Source organism: Lethenteron reissneri, chromosome 17, assembly GCF_015708825.2.
Source record: "Lethenteron reissneri isolate LAM-NWPU_2019-01 chromosome 17, ASM1570882v1, whole genome shotgun sequence".
Classification (NCBI taxonomy): domain Eukaryota; kingdom Metazoa; phylum Chordata; class Hyperoartia; order Petromyzontiformes; family Petromyzontidae; genus Lethenteron; species Lethenteron reissneri.
This window is the reverse complement of record NC_083795.1, coordinates 11,062,970-11,083,534: the sequence shown is the minus strand read 5'-3', so window position 1 is coordinate 11,083,534 and position 20,565 is coordinate 11,062,970. Positions and strand designations below refer to the sequence as shown.

Genomic DNA, 20,565 nt, shown 5'->3' with positions numbered 1-20,565 from the left:
GTAACCAATTTCTTGTTTCCACTGTACTTGGGTACATTTTAAAAGCCACAACCCATGGCCTTGGCATCGCGTTCATAAGCATTTGGTATAAATGTGTGAAGTAAAAAGCTGGAATTCTTTGATATTCCAGATACGCTTCGATGTGCAATTCAATATGTCTTTAGTGTAGCATCCTTGAATGACTAACCAAGCCTGATTCATAAACAACATTCTTTCGAGAACTGTATTCCGCATCACAGAAAGATAATTTATCCACCTTTCCAAAGTCCATATTTGAGGAAAAATGGTGTTAAATTAAGGTTGGGGTGTCTGTAAACATATTTAGAGATGAAGACAATAAAAATAATGAAAATGATCAATATATGAATTGGAGTGAACAGTATGGTGTTAAATAATGTAAAGTAAAAAAAATTGAAGTTCAATGGCAATATTTATGCCTATATACAGAACATGTTTTTTTCATGGTGATTGTTAAAACTAAAATGTAATAAAGTATATCAAAGGCAAGCATCAAAATACTAAACCAATATCAGTGAAAAACCAAATATTTTGATATGTTTAAAAGGGTCAAAAACGCAGCATTCAGATCCATTTGCACATAGAGGACAAAGCCCTCAAAGGACCCAGAGATATGATGCTGTTTAACATTTAATTTAGCTGTGTGGTTTAAGACACTTGACACGATGAGTAAGCTTAAAGCAATGTAGTTATGAACCAAGGTCACTTATCTGATGACATTGCACTGCCATGGGTGCATACTACACGAAATTATTTTCTGATGAGAATTCGGTAAGTGCAGAAAAAAAAGTTCACACAAACACATTACTGAAGGTGTATGATAATTATCCTCACATCAGTATTCATACATAGGTGTGCATTTATTTGTAAAACATGCTACAAAACATAACATTATGAAAAATGAGAAAATAAAATGACCAAGCAGCTCCAACAATACAAATATACAGTGTTTTGTGCCAATGCATTGTTTAGACACTACCATACATCCTAAAACCCCTTCATCCACTTACAGTTGCAAAAAGTCAGGTTATATATTGTTAACGCCTATACTTTATTGCACCAAAGCAAATATACGTACCCTTATGTAGGCCACATTAACCGTTTCAAATATACGCAGAGCATTTACAGCACTCGGCAAATAAAAATGCAAGGATCCAATTACTTGGCATCACAAGGAGTTGCAGTAGTTCGAGTGACTAGTGCGATCGCAGCATATGCATTAAAAAGGCACGTTTGTATTATGCAAAGCCTCAGAACCCATGATGCCTTTATTAAATTATCTAAACTAAAAGCCAATAAGGCTTATCACGAGGACAGCTCCCCCAACTTAAAGAAACCCAAGGTAAGCTATTACCACAAAAACAATATAAAGTAGACTGTTTGCGTGACTGATCTGCATTTAAAGCTATGGCTAGCGCAAGTAACACAATATGCATATTTAATCATAAAGGCACTTTCTTGAAAGTCACCTTGTTTGCGAGATGCAGAGCACTGCAGATTACACTGATAAAGCAACATTTTCAACCATCACCATGGCCAGTTTATTGTCAACGGTCAAGCGATCAATACCCAGGTCATCCGTGCACAAGAGACATCTTGTCGCAATGGGTTGACGCCTGATGAAATAAAGTCAATCCATCAATCTGTAAATGTCTTCAATGTATATAATTTCATATTTGGGTATTAGATTCATGCTAGTATTACTTGTAGTCCCTGCAAGTCACTTGTCAGTGGAGAGAAAAATGTTTCAGACGCCTGTTGCCATCTTCTCAACGGCATGGCCAAAGCTTTAGGATCAACATTAAATTAAAAGTTCTTAAACGTTCTGTCATGCAATTACAGTGTAACACGTTTTTTTTTGTTCCTGGGTAGGAAGTGTTATTTCCTAATTGCTTATGCTTTAAAAGTAAAGAAAATGGCTATTATTCCCCACAAACTTTGCTTTTGTGACCAGGACAGTGATATTTTGAAATGTACCTATTTTCCAGAACATTCCAGAGAGATTCAGTGCTGAGTAAACTTGGGAGTAACTACTCGAACATTCTAGAACTTTCCAGTAATATAAATAGTAAGAAAATACACGGGCTTGATGCCATCTAATTTTTCTGAGATGGAATCAAGTGGCTGCAAGCATCCGGGAGATGCATTTTGCTATGTCTGCAGGCCAATTTATCAAGACAAGACCGAAAAAGTACTCTGTAGAAGCATCTGCTAAGATGTGTGAGGCCTACAAGGCATATTTCGGCATGCCTCTCGGGGATCAAGACAAAACCTGAGCACCTCATTTCACCTGCAAGCAATGCAAAAAAACTCTGAAAGGTAAGATGGAAATTGTTGCTTGTAATTTTATGTTATTCAAATTGTAAAAAAAAAATAGTAAAAGTTTTAAATTTTAAAATGTTTTACAATTTTAAATTTTATTGAAAAAATAGATCATATATGAAAAATGTTGCGAGAATCTTTAGTCATGGGTGATATAAATGTATTTTTATACAATGGTACAGAGGGGAAAAAAGAGCCATGAAGTTCGGCCCACCGCGGTAGGGCGGATGAGCTACGGTCCAGATGGCCAACAGCATACAGCGGAGGAGCCACTTCAGGACAAGCCTTCCAATCGTCTTGATTTTCTGCCTTGCCATTGGACCCAGGCTTCGTTCCTGGTTAAGCCCCGTGCGGTAGCTGGTGTGCAAGAGACACTGCACGTAAATTAATAAATGCACTGGCACCCTCCAGGGAAACAGTGCCATCGCACCACCACACTACACACCCAAAGCCCTTGGGCGATTGGCACGTGGCGAGCGGGGCAGGCCTCTGCAGCTAGAAGCTTCTAGTCACAACCCAGCACCAAGGAGGCAGCTATTAGAAGGTCGTCATGCACTCGGATTATAAGCAATTACGAAATAACACTTACAACCCAGGAACAAAAATTGTGTTACATAGTGTTATCTGCATTGTTTTAAGGCAGTTAAATTTCGATTTAAAGCTTTCGTGACTGCAGGGATTCATCTTCTTGTTTCTTTCGGTAAAGTCACGTAGAAGGGACTTTACCGAAAGAAACAAGAAGATGTTTTAAGGCAGTTTAATATCATGAATACATGCAATTTGACGAGAGCATATGTACATCAGAAAACTACGTATGCTAAAGCCACTTAAGGAGGTGAAAACAAAAATTATTATTAGTGTGAAAGGTAGACTAAGCTGTTGCATTGATTGCGTTGGAAACAAAACATTTGCTTTTGAAATGGTTTACAGCTGATAGTTGTTTATTTAAAACATCAACTGTACTGATAATTTTTGTTGCAGAAAAAAAATTGTTTATGTCCAACTAAATCTGTAAAAATGGCATAGTTCTTCAGATGAGCAAGTAATTACAGAAGAAATTACTCAAATTTTGGGCAGCAGGTATTGGTGCATGGTGCATGAAGACTCCATTGTAGAAATGTTTTAATATTTCAATATAAATCTTCTTGGTGGAACCATCTCAAGCTCCGAAGTAAGACACAAACACGCTACATAGTGCCGTAATAATTACTTGGAAGACTCTTCTTTACTCTAAGCTTGGGGCTTTTCCTGACAGCCTGCAACAAAAGGATATATTGTTCGTAAATGATTTGTGCCAATAACATCCAGAAAAATAATAACGATAATAATAGGCATTAAAGTGTTTAAAAGCAATACAAAGCATAGCCGGCAGATTACATACATCTGAACGTGGCTGTGGCCTGATAGCTTTACGCGCACGGAGACTCTGAGCTCGTCTCACGGCTGGCTTTGGTGACCCTTCCTCGACCTCATCGTCATCATCAAATCCATCAGATCTCTCTCCATCTGACACGTGACCTCGCATGGTTGGATCATCCTGCAATCGCTCTTCAAACAAAACCAGGGAGAGAAACAAAAAAGGATTCCATTGTATGAAGAATGAAAAGGAAGTTACAAAAGTTAATTTCTGCTCCCACTAATGTACTGTACTGCAGATGTGTCGGGGGTGTCTTTGCCTTGGATTATACTGACATTAATCCACACGACACCACTTATTCAGGATTGCTAACCCTGAGTAGCTCAGGAGGGAATATTGGCACGCTCTTAATTACAGAGTGCCGTCTGAAGACCTCTGGGGAGATTACAGACTATGGAAAAATAGTACAAGTAGCAAATTCAGAATGCGATGCTGTTATTGCAACGGGAAACTATAAGATGAAATAGGCAGTGATAACTTGTCAATGATTAGAACGGAGCGACAAAAACAGCTCGTGTGCAGATGCTCGGTGGATTTTTGAACCGTAGAAACGCGAGAGATGGCAACAACCTGGGAAGGACTCAATCCAGCATGGCTGATGATAATGATGGTAACAGGACAAATGACATCTAGTAGCCTTATTAGTCACACTGTTTGAGACTAGGCTCTCAAGAAACCTGTCTCTGGTGTGGACCAATCAGTTTCAAAGACAATGCACATACTATCAAAGCATGTTTTTTGTTTGCATGTTCACCACAAGTATATGTGGTTAATGCAGACACGATTCCTTGCAAAGGTTTCAGTTTAGTGTTTTAACATCTTAACACCTGTTTTATTGCCAGAAAAGAAAAAACCTATTATGAGCCACAGTGATATTCTTATAAAAGCTACAATTTTACATAACAGTTGGCAAAACACTTTCTGCTAATACTGTAATGTTAGGTGAGACTTACCATGGGAGTCCGAAAGGTCGAAAGAACGCGTGGTGTTGCGGAACTTGGTGTCACGCGCTGCACGCGAGTGTTCACCCATGTCACCGTGCATGGGCTCCTCATCCGGAATGGAGGACAGGTCCTGCATACTGAAGCTCCTGAGCCTCTGGCTTAAGGCTCCCTGGCCCTGCAGTGCACGAGTTAAGGCGTGCTGTGTCATCAAAATGCTGCCGTTGCTCCAAAACAAACATGATGGTGTGATCGGCAGAACAATGGTTACTATTCTGACCAAGATTGATGTTACTTTTAAACCTTTCCTTATCAATACGCACCATTTTGTATTGCCTTGGCAATCGAAATCTTCCTAAAGAATGATAACGTGGCTCTTGCTTGGTCTTACAGGATATTGATATATTTGGCTTTAATTTAAACAAAATTACCGTTGTGTATCGTGAATATATAAAGGTCGTGTTTCTGCCAAAATGCTTAAAAAATAAGTACATGTACAGCCCTTGTGTCAATCCACTGCTGGATGAAGGCCTCTGCATGCCTTGCAGGCTGTTGGGGTAAGTTTAACATATGACACTATGCTGGTCAGTGCGGATTAGTGAAGGAAGGGAGCATAGGACATTACAATTTTGGATTTTGCTCTACTGCTCTCTGCTGACAACACAGCATTATAGCAGCCTACAACACCTATTTTATGCGTGGCGATCACCTATCTAAGGAATATCGAGGCGCAACCCTGGGTGAATTGATCAAAGGCAACAACAATATACAGAAATCCCTTGCCAACCGCGGGGGTTAGGTTCCTGGAAAATGCCCCGGTCGGCAAATCCGCGGTTGGTAAAGTACCAGGGGCCTACGGGTAATAGCGGGTTAGGGGAACCACGGCCGCGGTCAGACTCGTCATAGCTTAAATAAGTTGCCTGTTTATTAACTAAACGCCAAATAAAATACAGTACATTACACAACAACATAATAAAACATAAATAAACATTGCATTAACTTACACACTTTAATACTAACGATGATGATGATAATGAGATGACGGGGGAAGGGATGGTGGTGCTGGAGCACGGAGAACCAAGGCCCCGTGAAAATACCGTCACTAATCAATCCCTCCAGAAAAACGCGGAGTTTTTTGGTGATTGTTGCGGGCAAAAATCGTTGATTATGCGGCACGTTTTCTTAAAAAATGCGATGGAATATGCGGGATATTTATGCAATTTTAAGCGATTAAATTGCGGGAACTTGCAAAAATTGCGGGAACTTGCAAAAACTGCGGTTTGATGAAAAAGAGAAAAAAAAGTGATTCCCCCAACACCCTATTCACTAGGCTACTACTTTAATGTAAAGTCATTTCTTATTACTTCCTATGATAAACAAGCATACTACATCACAGAAAGTGCTGGGAATATTTAAGTTCTCATCTTGTTTTATTTCAGACCTTAACAAACAGATGGCTCAAACTTACAAAACATTGAGTCGAACAAGTTCTGTAGCTTTACAAAATGAATATGCTACAACTTCTGTAAAAATGAATAAATAAAATATTAAAAAATAAATGTGTGCTTCCTGTTTTACAGAGGTAGCTATACAAAACAGACATCTTCTGTTAAAATAAGTGTTTTCAGTGCACAGTAACGTAAGCAATACAGTAACAGTACAGTCTTACAGTAATGTAAATTTACATACTACTAACAAAAAAGTGCAATCTTACAACTGTAAAGTTGCATAAACTCCTGAATAAAACTAACTACGTAGCCTCTAACACTTCATAACGTTCCCATGGCAACAGGGGAAATGGCTGCGCTTGTGTGAAGTAAACGCAACATTTTTCAACTTTCTGCTAAGATATATGTGACTTTTTGCAACGAAAATGCGGGGCTTATGAAATCATGCAAGCCCGCATATTTTGCGCGCGGAAATCTGCAATTTATGCGGCGAAAGTGCGGCGTATTTGAAAAAACGCGCCCCCCCGCATAAATATGCGGACTTTGGCTGATTTTGCGTGGAATCTTGCGATCGCATAATCGCGTTTTTCTGGAGGGACTGACTAATACAATGATGTATTACCTACGTCATGCGACTTCCTTAACACTGTGCTTACCCATGGATACTCAAATTTCCAGGCCACGGTTGGTAAATTGGAATACAAATAATAAACCGTGCATACATGAATCCGCGGTTGGCAAATCTGTTGGCGAGGAATTCCTGTACTGCAGCTCAGCGTTCAATATAGTCTCTACTTTAAAGTGGCACGAGTGGGCGCTGATACAGCATGGTCAGAGGAGGACTGTCACTTGCCACAGATGTGGACTGCATGCAAATGTGCACAGGCCATACTGATGATGTCATTTTATTTTAAAACATTACAATATGAATAGTAACTATGACCACCGTTCCTATCTGGACTATTAAACAACGAACGGCCATGCCATTAATTTTAACACACAAACCTTTCCCGTATAGTGCCATATGAAACCATATGCATTATTCAAAGAATTACACACCGATGCATTTCAATCTATGGGCTCCATGAGACGTGTTTATGAATACAACACAGCTAGAAATCTTAGAAGCACTCGAGTACCGTAGTGTTTTATCAAAATATATTTTTGTCGTCAATTGGCAAATGCCTGGAAATTTGTTCACAGAGGAAAAACAAAAACATGGGCCAATTATGCAGACGCAATGCATCTGCACTCACACATTGGCAATCATAATACGGTAATGATGATGGACTCGTAAATTGTGCTCTGTAACGCAAGCTGCTGCTTGACCTCTGGGGGAGCGTTACATTACCTTGGCGGCTGCCGTCACGGCTGCATTTGCTGCCAGGTTGAGCCCACGTCTGCCGAAACGCACCATGGTCTCGTAACTCTTCTCCTTTGCCTGCACGATGTACTCGTCAATCTCCTGCGAGGCACAAAGCAGGCGGACGAATGAGACGAGGGGGAGCATGCCGACTCAATCTCACAGCAATATGTAGCTTACCATCGAGTGCCATGCGGATACTGTACAAGAGATGAAAAGAAAGAATGCATCAGATACGATAGAATCAGACAACCCCCCTTGGAAACAGATTTTCTATCAGGTCTCCGATGTGCTTTCGGGTGATAAGGTGTGTTGTTTCGGCATGATGCCCGACGTTTCGCTCCACGTGACCTATACAACACAACCATGCAAACCCACTGAAATCGATTTGTTTTCTATAAATTTGTTTCCATAATTTTTTGCAGTCCTTTGTGAATCGACTGCTGGATGAAGGCATCCAGCAAAAATTGTCAGTCCATGGGGGTTGTTTGACCATATTCAGATAGGACTCGCCACTTACGTTGGCTGTGGGCGGGAATCGAACTCGGGTGGCCAGATTCGTAGCAGGGTATGCTCACCACTGCAACACTATATGTATGTAAAAGCAATTTATATGTATGTTGAAGTTCTTTCGCACCGTGTGTAGCCAACCATGATAATCGGAGGTGCGGAGGAAGGACAACAAACTAAACACTAAAAACATTTTTTTCCCACAGGTAATGATTATATTAAATTCTCAACATTGGTATATACTGCGTGGGGGGAAGGGGTGGGTAGGATGTCACCACAGTATTCATTTATTTCACGTGTACATATGCTTTCCTAGGGGGTATGTATGCAAAATTCATGAGCTGTTCCTGTAGAGCGTTGAAAAGTTTGCATGGCTGATCTACATACGACATGCCCACAGTACTCCTCATTCGAAAAGTGGGTGTAATACAATTTGCATATAAATCAGTCTCGGGGTATCCAGCACAAAGGGTTACAAACCTCTAGAGTTAATTCATGGCATTGGGGAATTTAATCAGATATTATAAATACCTCAAACTACAGCCAGTAATGATGAAGCACCCTTACCGCAAAGATGAGATGCAATTTGCAAATTATCAATGCATTAGCTCAACACGGTTGTGAGGGGAATGGTAACAGAGTGAAAAATCAAACTTAAATTGCCATTATTAAGGCAAGTTACTCTTTGTACGACTCGTACATTAGATACCAGCTGACAAGATAAAAAAAAATAGCTGATACAGTTTAAAGATTTTTAACATAATCATTTGGTGGAAATGTGTTTTACAGTGCCCACTAGAATGGCCTTCAGTCCACATGACGCACTTAATCTTCAGTGCCAAGAATGGGCGAGTACTAAATGCTTCAATATACTGAAGGTCACACGCCAAACGCTACCAATAGTAATTAAAGTGTTACAGCAAGGCATAATGCAACTACGAAAAGTAGATAACAAGTTCAGGCTCTGCATTGTCAAATCTAAGGTTTCATTAACAAAAATGTTACATTTTTACAGCATCTTCATCTACCACAGTGTTATTTTAATGGAAGTGTTGAGCTCTATTAAAATTTCGAACTAACGCCGATAGCCAAAAGACAGTGCCATATTACCTATCCCTGTTAAAATGCAATTGTCCTACGATAGCAATAAAATATACATTGCTGTATTGTACTCGTGCACACACACACACATCCTTAGCAGCAATACAGAAAGCTTCCATCACGGTGTTAGATTTCATTCGGTGAAACACACCATGCTACATAATTTAAATTAAATGTATGGTCCAGTGCCCACAAAAGCCATTTCTGGGTGCATGTAATAAGATCTAGATTTTTTCACTCGTGTTCACATCACACCAGACTCATACTACTGCCTTCCAAACAGCCGCGTCTCAATTTGTTAAATAAACCATGTATGGGTTAAACCGGAAGTATGTAAATGCATGACCATGCTTCGGCCACATTTAGTCAATTTATAAAAAAATATATATAAAAAGTAACACTGTACGATACTCTGGCCACCTATGAAACATGAATAGACAATCCATTAAAAAGCGATTAATGGACATATAGAACAAAAATGTGTGGTTTTCCGGTCAATTCGGCAGTACTCATCTTCTGTTTACGGTCCTGAGGCAGTAGTGGAAGGTCCACATTTCTATGGCGGGGGAAGAGTATTTCCAAAGCACAACCACTAGTGACTTCCCCCCACAACCTTCTTGATTGCAAGCTACGCGCATTCCACCGATGTGCCAGCAGGCTGCGTTTCCCAAATAGAGCAGCAGTATCAAACTAATTTCTCAGCTCCCTCATAATTTATTCTATGCTGCACTTGCTGGTGGTTGCTGCAGTTCGTGCCTGTTCATTTGGAAATAAACACAGAATCAACACTAAACAAAGAGGCCTTTTACACGCTCACCTCCTTGTCGCCCCCATTAACAAATATTTTACTGCCAAGGCATCAGCTGCCAAGACCAAAATATTTGTTACGAGGGGGACGTGTGTTTTTTCAAGTAATATGCACGGGATATTTATTTGCTGTTTTCATTGTTGAGATGAGAAATCCTAAATCAATTCCCTTTTTTTTACTTGTTATACTGCATGCGTCATGTGCTGTTCCCAGTATCTTGTTTTTTCCCCCCTTGGCAATTCAGTGCGCATTGGAAAGTGACAAAGACACCACGCTTTGATTCATCTGACAGACTGAATTATACACAAAGCACTCAATTGCACCCAGATGCTTGTGAACCCAATAACTGTGGGTGAAAACCTTGACGGCCATTCCTGCTTAATCTTCGAGCTTCAAAAAAACTGACTGTGGATGGTTTCCCCCCTGCTCCCCCCCCCCCCCTTCAGTTCTGAATAGGAATTATACACAATTGTCAAATCTTTGTTTGGCCTCCACATTACGTGACGATGAACGTTCCAAATTCATTACATTGTTTGAAACAGATACAGAGGTGATTGTGCATTGAATCAAAGGAAGAATAAGACCTCCAAACACGAAAGGAAATTGTGTAAAGCAGATGAAATGCATACTTAAGGAGTCCAAAACACAATTCAATATAATTTTCATTGTATTTGCTAGAACCTCCTGACCTGTTCTCGAGATGAAAGCATAGGGTGCACAAATTTCCTGTAGAGAACGCTGGAGCCTTTGGTGTACGGAGAGAGGAGCCAAACCACAAGGGCTATCTTCAGTTCGTAGTAAAAAGGGATCCTGCGGAGGCAAAGGAACAAAATCCCAAAAAACATAAAAGACAAATGTGCAGCCCTGCATTTGCTCACTCACGCAACTGTTAGTGGAAGGGCTTTCCACGAAAGGGAGCTCTAGAGAGCACCCTTTAGAGAGGGTGTTTGGCCTGCTCTTACAAGCTGACTATACATTTCGATAGAGGTTAGAGTACCCACACTTTACTGCCACCACATGCAACCTGCCGATCAACTGTGTTGTACACATTTATACTGCTCGGTGAACAGAAAGTGGGGCGAAATAAGAAACGTGCCCATTGTTTTAACAGCCGTATCGGGAGATTAACCGGCTGATCTCTGCATTGCAAGTCCACTGTGCTAACCATTACACCATGGCAAAATCCTGTATGTTATGTAAAATGCAAGAGCATTACATGTGGGAAATTGACTAATGTATTATTTAACCTCAACGTGTTCTGGAAATCGGAGAAGTTTTAATTAGTGTAACTCAAATACCAATTAAATATTTCAATTTACGGTTTAATATGTGCACGTAAATTTGCATTTCCTCCCCAACTTAAGCAACATGAGAGGCTACTTTGCTTCACAAAACAAGACCACTCAAGCTCTGAACAAATCAGGTGTGGCCAATGGATTTTAATTCAGCGACTGCATGGAACTGTATTAATAATTGAGATGACTGCCTTGGCTATGCCTGATATGAGCACTCAGGGAAACAAACCCAGTCAGTTAATTTTTTTCTAATAATGCTTAATTGAATTCCGTGCCAGTTTTCCATGGGTAATAAATGAAAACGGGACTTACCATGACAACAGCAGATCCGTGAAGGTCTCGAACGTTGTAAAGAGTGCAAATACAATCCAGTACATCATCCATCTCACCTAGGAGGGAGGAAGAAAACACACATTTCAATCGTGTCAAATCGAATAATCTTGCAATAAAATACAAAATTCAATACATTAAATCACAAATGACACTGAAATGCATGAATCATTTTCCTTCGTCGTCTGTTCAACAACAGTTCTGTAATTAGCCAGGCTTTTTAGCACACAGAACTCTAGAGTACATTCTCTCCACCCTTCAAGGTAAATTCTCACTATTAAAGAACACTATGTTCCAGCAACACTGTGCACACTGTAAAGGACTGGGAACAGGGCCAGCATTACAACGAGGCTGGGTGCGAGTGACCCCCCCCCCCCAAATCCCTCCACTTCATCCCCTTTTATGCAACGGCTGCTTTTGCAATTCAGCCGCGTTGATCGCTGCAGGCTCCATCGGGGAGCTGCCACACAGGGATTCACATGCACAACCAGGAAGCACATGGATCAGGACCAGAGCGAGACTGAGGTGGGGGGGAGGGCACACGGTTGAAGCGACCTGGAAGGGTAACAGAACTTCATGGCCTGGAAATGACAAGGAAAGCACCTTACCTTCTACAGCACGCTACATGTAAGATTGCTAACGTTGGTGTGCTTGACCAGATGTGTTTATACACGTGAACAAGTGCACAAGTTTGTCAATCCACTGCTGTACGAGGGGCATCCCCGCACTGTGCGACTGTGTCCGTCCAGTGCTCGCCAAGCTACATTGGCTCCCCGTTGCCGAACGAAAACATTATAACGTCGCACTCATTACATAGAAAGTGCTTGCCACAAATGAACCACAATACATTGCTAATCTCGTCAAGGAGCATAACCCATCATGCAAACTCCGGTTATTCTTGCAACAGCGGCTTTTGGCTATCCGTCGAACAAAGACTGTATCATGTGCTTTCAGATGCGCTTCTGCAGCCATTTGGAATGCTCTTCGTTCCGATATTAAGAAGCCTCTGGAGTAAAGCAATTTAAATCTAAATTGAAAACTAATTTCTTTAGAACTGCTTTTTTTGTTTAGTTTGTTGTCCTTCCATAGCAACCCCTATTAGCACGGTTGGCTACGTACGGTGCGAAAGAACTTCAACATACGTACACATGGGGATTCATTGACCCTGCTTTGTCACGCTGGTGGTAAGTGTGGGTTGAAGGTGGGGAGCATAAACGTGGGAGCATGGAAGAGCAGTACAATGGAGTATTCCCCACTGCCCTCTGCTGTTGCCCAACCAGGCATTGTCAAGCCTGCTCAGCTTCCGAGGTCTGATGGAATTGGGTGCATTCTAGATAATTTGGGCATAGGGAATTGGAGAGGCAGAGAACAATTATTTTGCGTGAGCTAAGCAAAAGATATACAGGGCCCATAACGATAATGATCATATTTTAAAAAGATAGATTGTAAAGTAATTTTTACCCTGAACCAGACGTAGAAATAACTACTTTTATAAATGCGAGATGTGGGCGATGCTCTGCAATGAGCAGCTCTGCCTCCTTATCCTTAAAATGAATTGTACAACACAGCCAAGCGTGTCACACTCCTTTATGCTTCCATGGCCTAGTTAGTGCTTTGGAAAAAGGTTAATGATGTATTTGTTATACTGTAAAAAACCTTATCCTCCTGATATGGTATGCCACGTGTATGCAGGAGAGTGTATATATAATATCTGCAATTATATTGCTATGAATTACTATCTACAGTAGTACAGTATTCGATAGACCAAGAGGCTTGGTGGGAAGTCAATCCTCCCCAAGCCACTGAGGGTCAACCAAGGGTCAACAGTGGCAACACTCAATATCCTGCAGGCTCATCACCATCAGGCACCATGCCTGCAGGGTCACAAAGGGACAGCGTCAACAAATGGGTGCAAAATACAATCCAGTATCTAGCAAGGCAGCGGGCGGGGGGGTCAACATGCTCTCATCTTACATAGCCAGTGCTAATACAAGGACTGTACAATTGTGAAGGTGAGGGTCAAATATAGGCACCCACAAAATGTACGGGAGCGGTGGCACAGTGCTTAACGCCATGAACCTGAGCAACCCGAGTTTGATTCTGACCAGCGTGGTGAAGTGTGGTCAACCAATCCCAATGACCGACACGGCGTCTGGGGATACTATAAACCCAGCAGTTGAGTGGCAAGCGGTTGTGAATTATTGTTATTATTGCGTACACGGGATGCAACTCAAAACTAAATAAAAAAAAAAATTTGTAATAACATTAAAAGGTTAAGCACACTCAATGTGAAATATAATACGTACATCACAGCGACCACATGAACAACTCTTTATATGTACAAAAAGACCAGAAGCAATGGTCTAAGAATATGTTACTGCTCCTTTCATATACACTGCACTACTGTGTGGAATTACATTTTTTTATCCATTCATCTCTACCAGGCACCTGTAGACCACAAGACAAACTTTGTTTGCATGCGAAACGGAATCCAACACCAAATAAGAGGAATTTAAGTTCGGGCAAGTTTGCGGAAACTGTTAATCAACGGAACCTTCGATTATGAATAGCGGAAAGTAAAACTAGGCGACTTTTGCCGAGCGAATTTGGTTTTACAATTTTGCCTCACTGAACCTGGAACTAAGTTGGCAATTTAGTATAATGCAGACACCCATAACTATCACATTTAAATGAACGCGTAATTAACGAGCTGGAAGTTATTATGCAATTCAAATCACCACTTGTATATCGCATTTCAACTTGTCATAAGATATGCAAGACAGAATTTCTGGGACATCATTGTTAATCTTTTTGTGTAGCTCAGAAAAAAACAAAATGACACGCTGCTCATTAAAAGCAAATGGCAGTGACGCATTAATCTCTACAACAGCTGCTCTGATCTCTGAAAATAAAATAAAAACATTAATGACTGACAGCTACGCTTGCATATAATAATTAGAATTACGATCAATCTATCGCTGCACGAAGGCTTGCCCATGCTGTTTTAGTCATGGGGGTTTGTTTGACTATATTTCACCAAACTAATCAGTGTGTTGTTTGAAAAGAGGGCGCTACAGAACGCATTTAGATACCACTCGTCGCTTATGTTCGCCGTGGCCAATAATCGAACTCGGGTCTCCAGGGTCATAGCGCCATGGGAGTATTAATCACCATGTCACGACTCCTTCCCCATATACTATACTACCATCAACAACCTCGGTCAATCCATTGCTGGATGAAAGTGTATGTATGTACTATAGAGCATGTGGGTGTGCATATAGTTATCCGTTTTTAGTCAAGGTAAATGGGAAAAAAAGCATTCCGCGCACGTTTGGTTGGAAACGTATTTCCAAGCGCGAGCATTTCTAATGCTATCGGAAATCTTGTATTGACAAAACGTGAAGGCGCACACACACTTCACCGGGTTACTTCACATTCACCGATCCGTGCATGCACCACCAACTGCCCTGCTGCCACTTTATCCCCCCCCCACCTCCGCACAGCTCACGGGATCCAGAAAAAAAACCACACACACTTGAAAGGGAATACACAGATGAAAGGCTCAGGGAGACGTGCGTGAGAGGACGGGCAGAGAATCGGCGGCAAGTGTACATGGACCGCAAGCACAACTCATTATGTCGTGAGCTCACGTCCTTGCCGTAAACTTCGGGCGAACAGCGATTCCAGCTGTGCAATTATGGCACTGGAAAAAAATGGGCACACACCATCTGCGCCGTTGCACACAAAGCAGAGTTGGGTTCGAGTGGCCCTGTTAAAAAATGTTTGTAGAAATTATAGTTAAAACAAAACTAGAGGAAATGCAGTACTTCACCGCATTAAGTTAATTATATTTAATTCCTATTTCAACGTGTAGGAAGGTACATGTGAAGGATATCATGTTTGTTTTTGTGTACCATTCAAGAAATGCCAAGCCAACCGCTGAGACAAATAGGGCATTGTATGAAATGGCACACTAATTTCTGTGGACCATAAGTGGCACCATGCCAGCCAGCACAGCGGGGTGCATCTTAATGAGCAGGTTCCCATTAATGTACAAATTGTAGGCTGCTATAATTTTATTATGGGGCAGACATTTTCCTGGAGTAAATTGAACATTTTCTACATAAATGATCGGTTATTGGTTGGATGTATAATAACAAGGTTGTGTGTGTAACTATGTTTCCATATTGTAAGTTCAAAAATGTATAGGTGTTAGAATTTAGCTCTAGATACAGTTGTAGTAATGTAATTGGTTTGGAAATTCCTATAAAGGAGTACCGTATTATACATGTGGGTGAAAAAATTTCAGTGGTTAGCACACCGATAATGATCGGTCAGTTATCGGGCATGGTACTGGTAGGAACCTCCTGGTTACACCAGCCCACAGGGGATTATTGTGTCCGTCGTACAGGGAGGGGCTGGGTGAAGAGGGTGGAGAGGGGCTGGGTGGGGTGGGTGGGGCTGGGTGGGGGGTGGGAGGGAGGGATGGGGCTGGGTGGGGAGGGGCTGGTCACTTTGTGGTGCCCTTATAAAACTCAACGTTTAACCTACTCACGCCGGCTTGTGCCCGCCCTCACAGTCGGCCATATTAGCGGAATACACCACGTCGCCGTTGACCCTAGCCATTGACCGAGCAACCCAACGTTCCTACCAGCTCCCTCCGCAGGAATGTGTTTAAATTCAGTGGACAAGTAAGAACTATACTGCAGGAATTGACACTAATCAATGGGGTTAGGTATGGTGAAACATACACAGTGACTGACACTAAAATGTGGAAGCCTTCAGCAGTGGATTGACAGCGGACTGATAATGACATCATTATTAACAACAAAATTGTGCAGTATGGTATAAATACACCAGTATCTCACAATACTTTCTGGAAGGGCTCTCTAAAGCTTCCTCTAGTGGAGGATGCAACACCAGCAATTGTGCAGAGGAAACCAATTTCATGGCTGCACCTTTACCACCTTTACTATCACAGTACCGTATATATAACGGTGGGAAAAAAGCATGACGTGCATTTTAACTAAACCTGCGTTTGGATTCACTTGTTTCTTTCTGCCTGGCAAGCAATGAATGTAAATGTAATGCAAAGATATGTGCGCAGATATTTTAGTTACAATAATGTAGAAGCATTATCTAATTACTTTATTTCATCACGCCACACCAAAAGCACATTTTGATTAACTGCGCTATAATAGGCAACCGCATCAAGTCGCTCAAACTCGCCAACTCAATTTTCGAGTTGCCATTCACAACGACGAACCCCAATAAGAGTAATTTTCAGTTTATAAAGCATTTTGTTTTCAAGGATTAGAACCATTGTGAGCAAAAATGCATTACCTAGGAGATGAACGTGCAAGCTAACCCTAAGCTACCCTCGTGCACTGGGCGAGCAATCGTTCCCATTGTTGACATCTTTCCAGTATCAAGCGCTTCATAAGATTGTAACCAATTGTTTTTTTTATTGCGACAGATGTTTTTATTGACTTGCGTATTGTTAAGCTTTATTTATTATAAGCAAGTGCATAATCAATACAGCTTCCTCCTCCACCCATCCCATAGACACGGGCTTTGTTGTCGCCGATGTATCTGATTATGTAAACCACCGCTGCATGTGACGGGTGGCCGTCTGTGCCCAGACAGCTCCATTAATTTTAATAACCCTGCGCGCATCTCCATGCTTCTGGCGTGGGATTTCTGTAATGACAAAAACCATTAAGCCGTGGCAAAATATAACAGCGTGGCCGGCCTCGGGTTCATTACAGGGTTATTGTTTTGTCCTCAAGGGGGGGAGGGGATGTTTATTAACACAGTATAGGCTTTTGGCTAAAGTTCACAGCTGTGGCAGCCATCTCATATTTACAGGCCGTTTTTTTATAAATCGACCGCTGGACGAGGGCCTCCCGATATTATCTTGGGCCACGAGGGATGTGTAACCATACTTCACCACGCTGGTCAGTGTGGGCTGGTGGAGGGGAGGGGCGTTAGTTCAGTACAACAGTGGATATTTTCCGCACCGCCCACAACGCCCACTGCACTTTGGCACACGGTGGTGGTCATACGTCCAAGCGCTATCCAGGCTCAATGCTGCTTAGCTTATCGGATCTGATGAGATCGGGTGCATTACCGGGCGAAAAACACAGCAAGAAAATACATTTTAAAAATTAAAAATTTCTTGCTGTGTTTTTCACACTTGATGATGATTGCTTGTGTTGCAGTCAAAATGTCGTGATAATTTTATTGTTGTATATTTTTATTACTTAATTATTTCCCTTCTACGTGACTTTAACGAAAGAACAAATAATATGAATCCCTACAGTCACGAAAGCTTTAAATAAAAAAAATGGTTATTATATTAAATAAATTCCTTTAAAAAAAGTTTTTTAAAACAACGGTTTAATTAACAACTTCGTCAATGGCGCCTGAGACACGCGGCGCTCGCTTTTTGTGCGAGCCGATTCCACAGTTTAGGGACCGCGGCGTTTTGACCTGCAACCAATATATATAAATAATAAGGCGTCCATAAAAAATGTGAATTGCTTTAAAGTAGCGAATGAATTTCTTAATTGATGCCGATTTTGATACAGGCATGCATTGTCACCAGATCTGAGTACGTGTGCAAAATTTGGAATTTATTGGACAACGGGAAGTGGATGAAATTTTGATTACAAGATTTGACCACGACAAAGGAATCAAGTTAAGTAAAACCGTTGAAAAACGTGCTCTCTTGCACGCCAGTCCATTATCGAATGTGCATCAAAATAAATTTAGATACACACACTATTACTGGTAGGAACCACCTGGTTCCACCAGCCCACAGGGGATTATTGTGTCCGTCCGTCGTGCATCAAAAAATGGGAGGGGTGGGGCTGGGTAGAGAGGGGAGGGTGGGGAGGGGCTGGGTGTGGAGGGGCTGGGCTGGGTGGGGGGTGGGGAGGGGCTGGTCACCCCGTGGTGCCCTCATAAAACTCAACGTTTAACCTACTCACGCCGGCTTGTGCCCGCCCTCACAGTTGTCCATATTTGCAGAATACACCACGCCGCCGTTGACCCTGGCCATTGATCGAGCAACCCAACGATCCTACCAGCTCCCTCCGCAGGAATGTGTTAAGACCACAATTTAAAGGCTCTTAGCCATTTATGAAAATAATCATTTTAATCAGAAGAATCCCACCAGCATCTGATGCTGTGAAGAATACAATACGCTTTATGATATGCATCCTTGACTCTAGGCAACCGACTGGGTCACATGACTGTTCCTTTCATGTTTGTCAGAACTATTATTCTTAAAAAATGTTTCACTAAAAATAAATTAACGCTGCTTTTCTGTGTGAATGTCAACATGCCTACATAATTATCATGTGCATGCTGGTATTGATTCATGCTCATGCAACTGAAGCAGGCATCCGGACCTGCATCAGCAGAACTGTCAAAATGCTAAAAATAGCTGTGTGCACTTGTGCAAATCTAAAAACCAGAAGATGGTCAGTGAGGACATGTGATTAAGTAATGTCCTAAAGCCAATGTTTGGACACATTGGCTATTGAGGGAAAACCACTGCTTGCAGGCAGACAATAAATGGGTCTCTTTCGTGTGCTTAAATGAGACCCCAATCAAAGTGTAATGTTCCCTTTCCTCAATTTGGTTTGGCCGGTGATCTGAGGGGAGTTGTGGTTATCTTGTATCATTTTCAAAGACTATTACAATATTCTCTGGTTTATAAAATACACTTTTTCCCTAGATTGAAAATTCAATGCTGGGGGCTCATCTTATAATCTGGCAGCTGTGAGAGAGAGACCTGATTTGTAGAACTTTACTTTATTAACACCTAAAAGCTTGGAGTGCATCTTAATTTCCGGAGCATCTTATAATCTTGAGAATACGGTAGTGCCTGTGACACACGGTAGTATTAAATGTGCATAGTTTTTCATGAAATACATTTATATTAATTATGTCCCCCCTTACATAAATGTTGCACACACATCAAATCATAGACAAGAGTGGGAGACTGTCATTATTTCAGCAGGAACAGAGTATTCCTAGTCGCCTCCTCTCTGCCAGCAGATGGCATGGCATTAAAGAACAAGATGATGAAGACACAGATACTTAACCCTGCTGATCCATCCTGGCATGTCGCCTATACCCTCAAGTATTGCAGACTCAAAACAACAAGAAACGACCGTACAGATGATGCCAAAATAGTTTCCCATAACACACAGTGAGCAACAGTAATAACAACAATAATTTACAAACTTCCCCACACCGTATCAGTCATGTGAGTTGTTTGAACATACTTCACCTGGCGGGTCAGTGTGGGTTGGTGAAGGGGGGTGGGGGCCAGGACCGATTCAGGTAGCACTCGCCACTGATCTTAGCCACGACTGGGAATCAAACTCAGGTTGTCGGATTCAAAGTTGCAGTGCAATAACTACTGTGCCATCACTCCTGTATAAAGTATGATAAACAGTATTGTATGTATAATATACGGAACCCAAAAGCATGTTTTTTTTTAATACAGGGTAGATTTCAAAGACTCCTGAAAGCTACCACGCGGACATTGTTTAATTTTCTGTCTCTTTTTACTTAAACTTGAATTATTACTGGAGATAAACGAACCCTTTTAGAAAGCTTTTAAAAAGTAATCACTTACATCCAGCAACCGAGTAACTTGCTCGCCCTTTGAACTTGAGCAAAACTCCCTAATGCGTCACCGTGTGTAGACGGATTTGGCAGCGATGCAGTTAGTTACACCTTGTATTGTTTACAGACGAGAGATTATCACTCAGGAGTAGGCAAGTAGCAATTCTGCCCACCACCCCTCAGCGATGCAATGAGTATTGTCATTAATCAGGGCCATAATTCGATTAAAGAATACATATTTCTTTGTTACCTTGTATGTACCGTCTCCTTTATTTCGTCCGTCTCTTATTTCTGCAACCGTCTGGAACGCTCTTCCTTCCGATATTAGGAAGCCACTGGAGCTGTACACTTTTAAATCGAGATTGAAAA

At 41.5% G+C, this 20,565-nt stretch overlaps 1 protein-coding gene across 1 annotated transcript in view; it reads right to left on the bottom strand.

Annotated features, from left to right (window-relative positions):
* Positions 1-3,329: 3,329 nt before the first annotated feature.
* LOC133343482 (receptor expression-enhancing protein 1-like) overlaps positions 3,330-20,565 on the bottom strand; it is a 42,134-nt gene continuing 24,898 nt past the window's right edge. Inside the window, exons 3-8 of the mRNA XM_061553134.1 lie at positions 11,536-11,612; positions 10,618-10,738; positions 7,498-7,611; positions 4,711-4,876; positions 3,722-3,888; positions 3,330-3,596 (exon numbers count right to left, since the gene is read on the bottom strand). Of these exons, the coding sequence (XP_061409118.1) occupies positions 3,528-3,596; positions 3,722-3,888; positions 4,711-4,876; positions 7,498-7,611; positions 10,618-10,738; positions 11,536-11,612 (714 nt within the window). The 3' untranslated portion in view covers positions 3,330-3,527. The remainder of the gene's footprint in view (positions 3,597-3,721; positions 3,889-4,710; positions 4,877-7,497; positions 7,612-10,617; positions 10,739-11,535; positions 11,613-20,565) is intronic.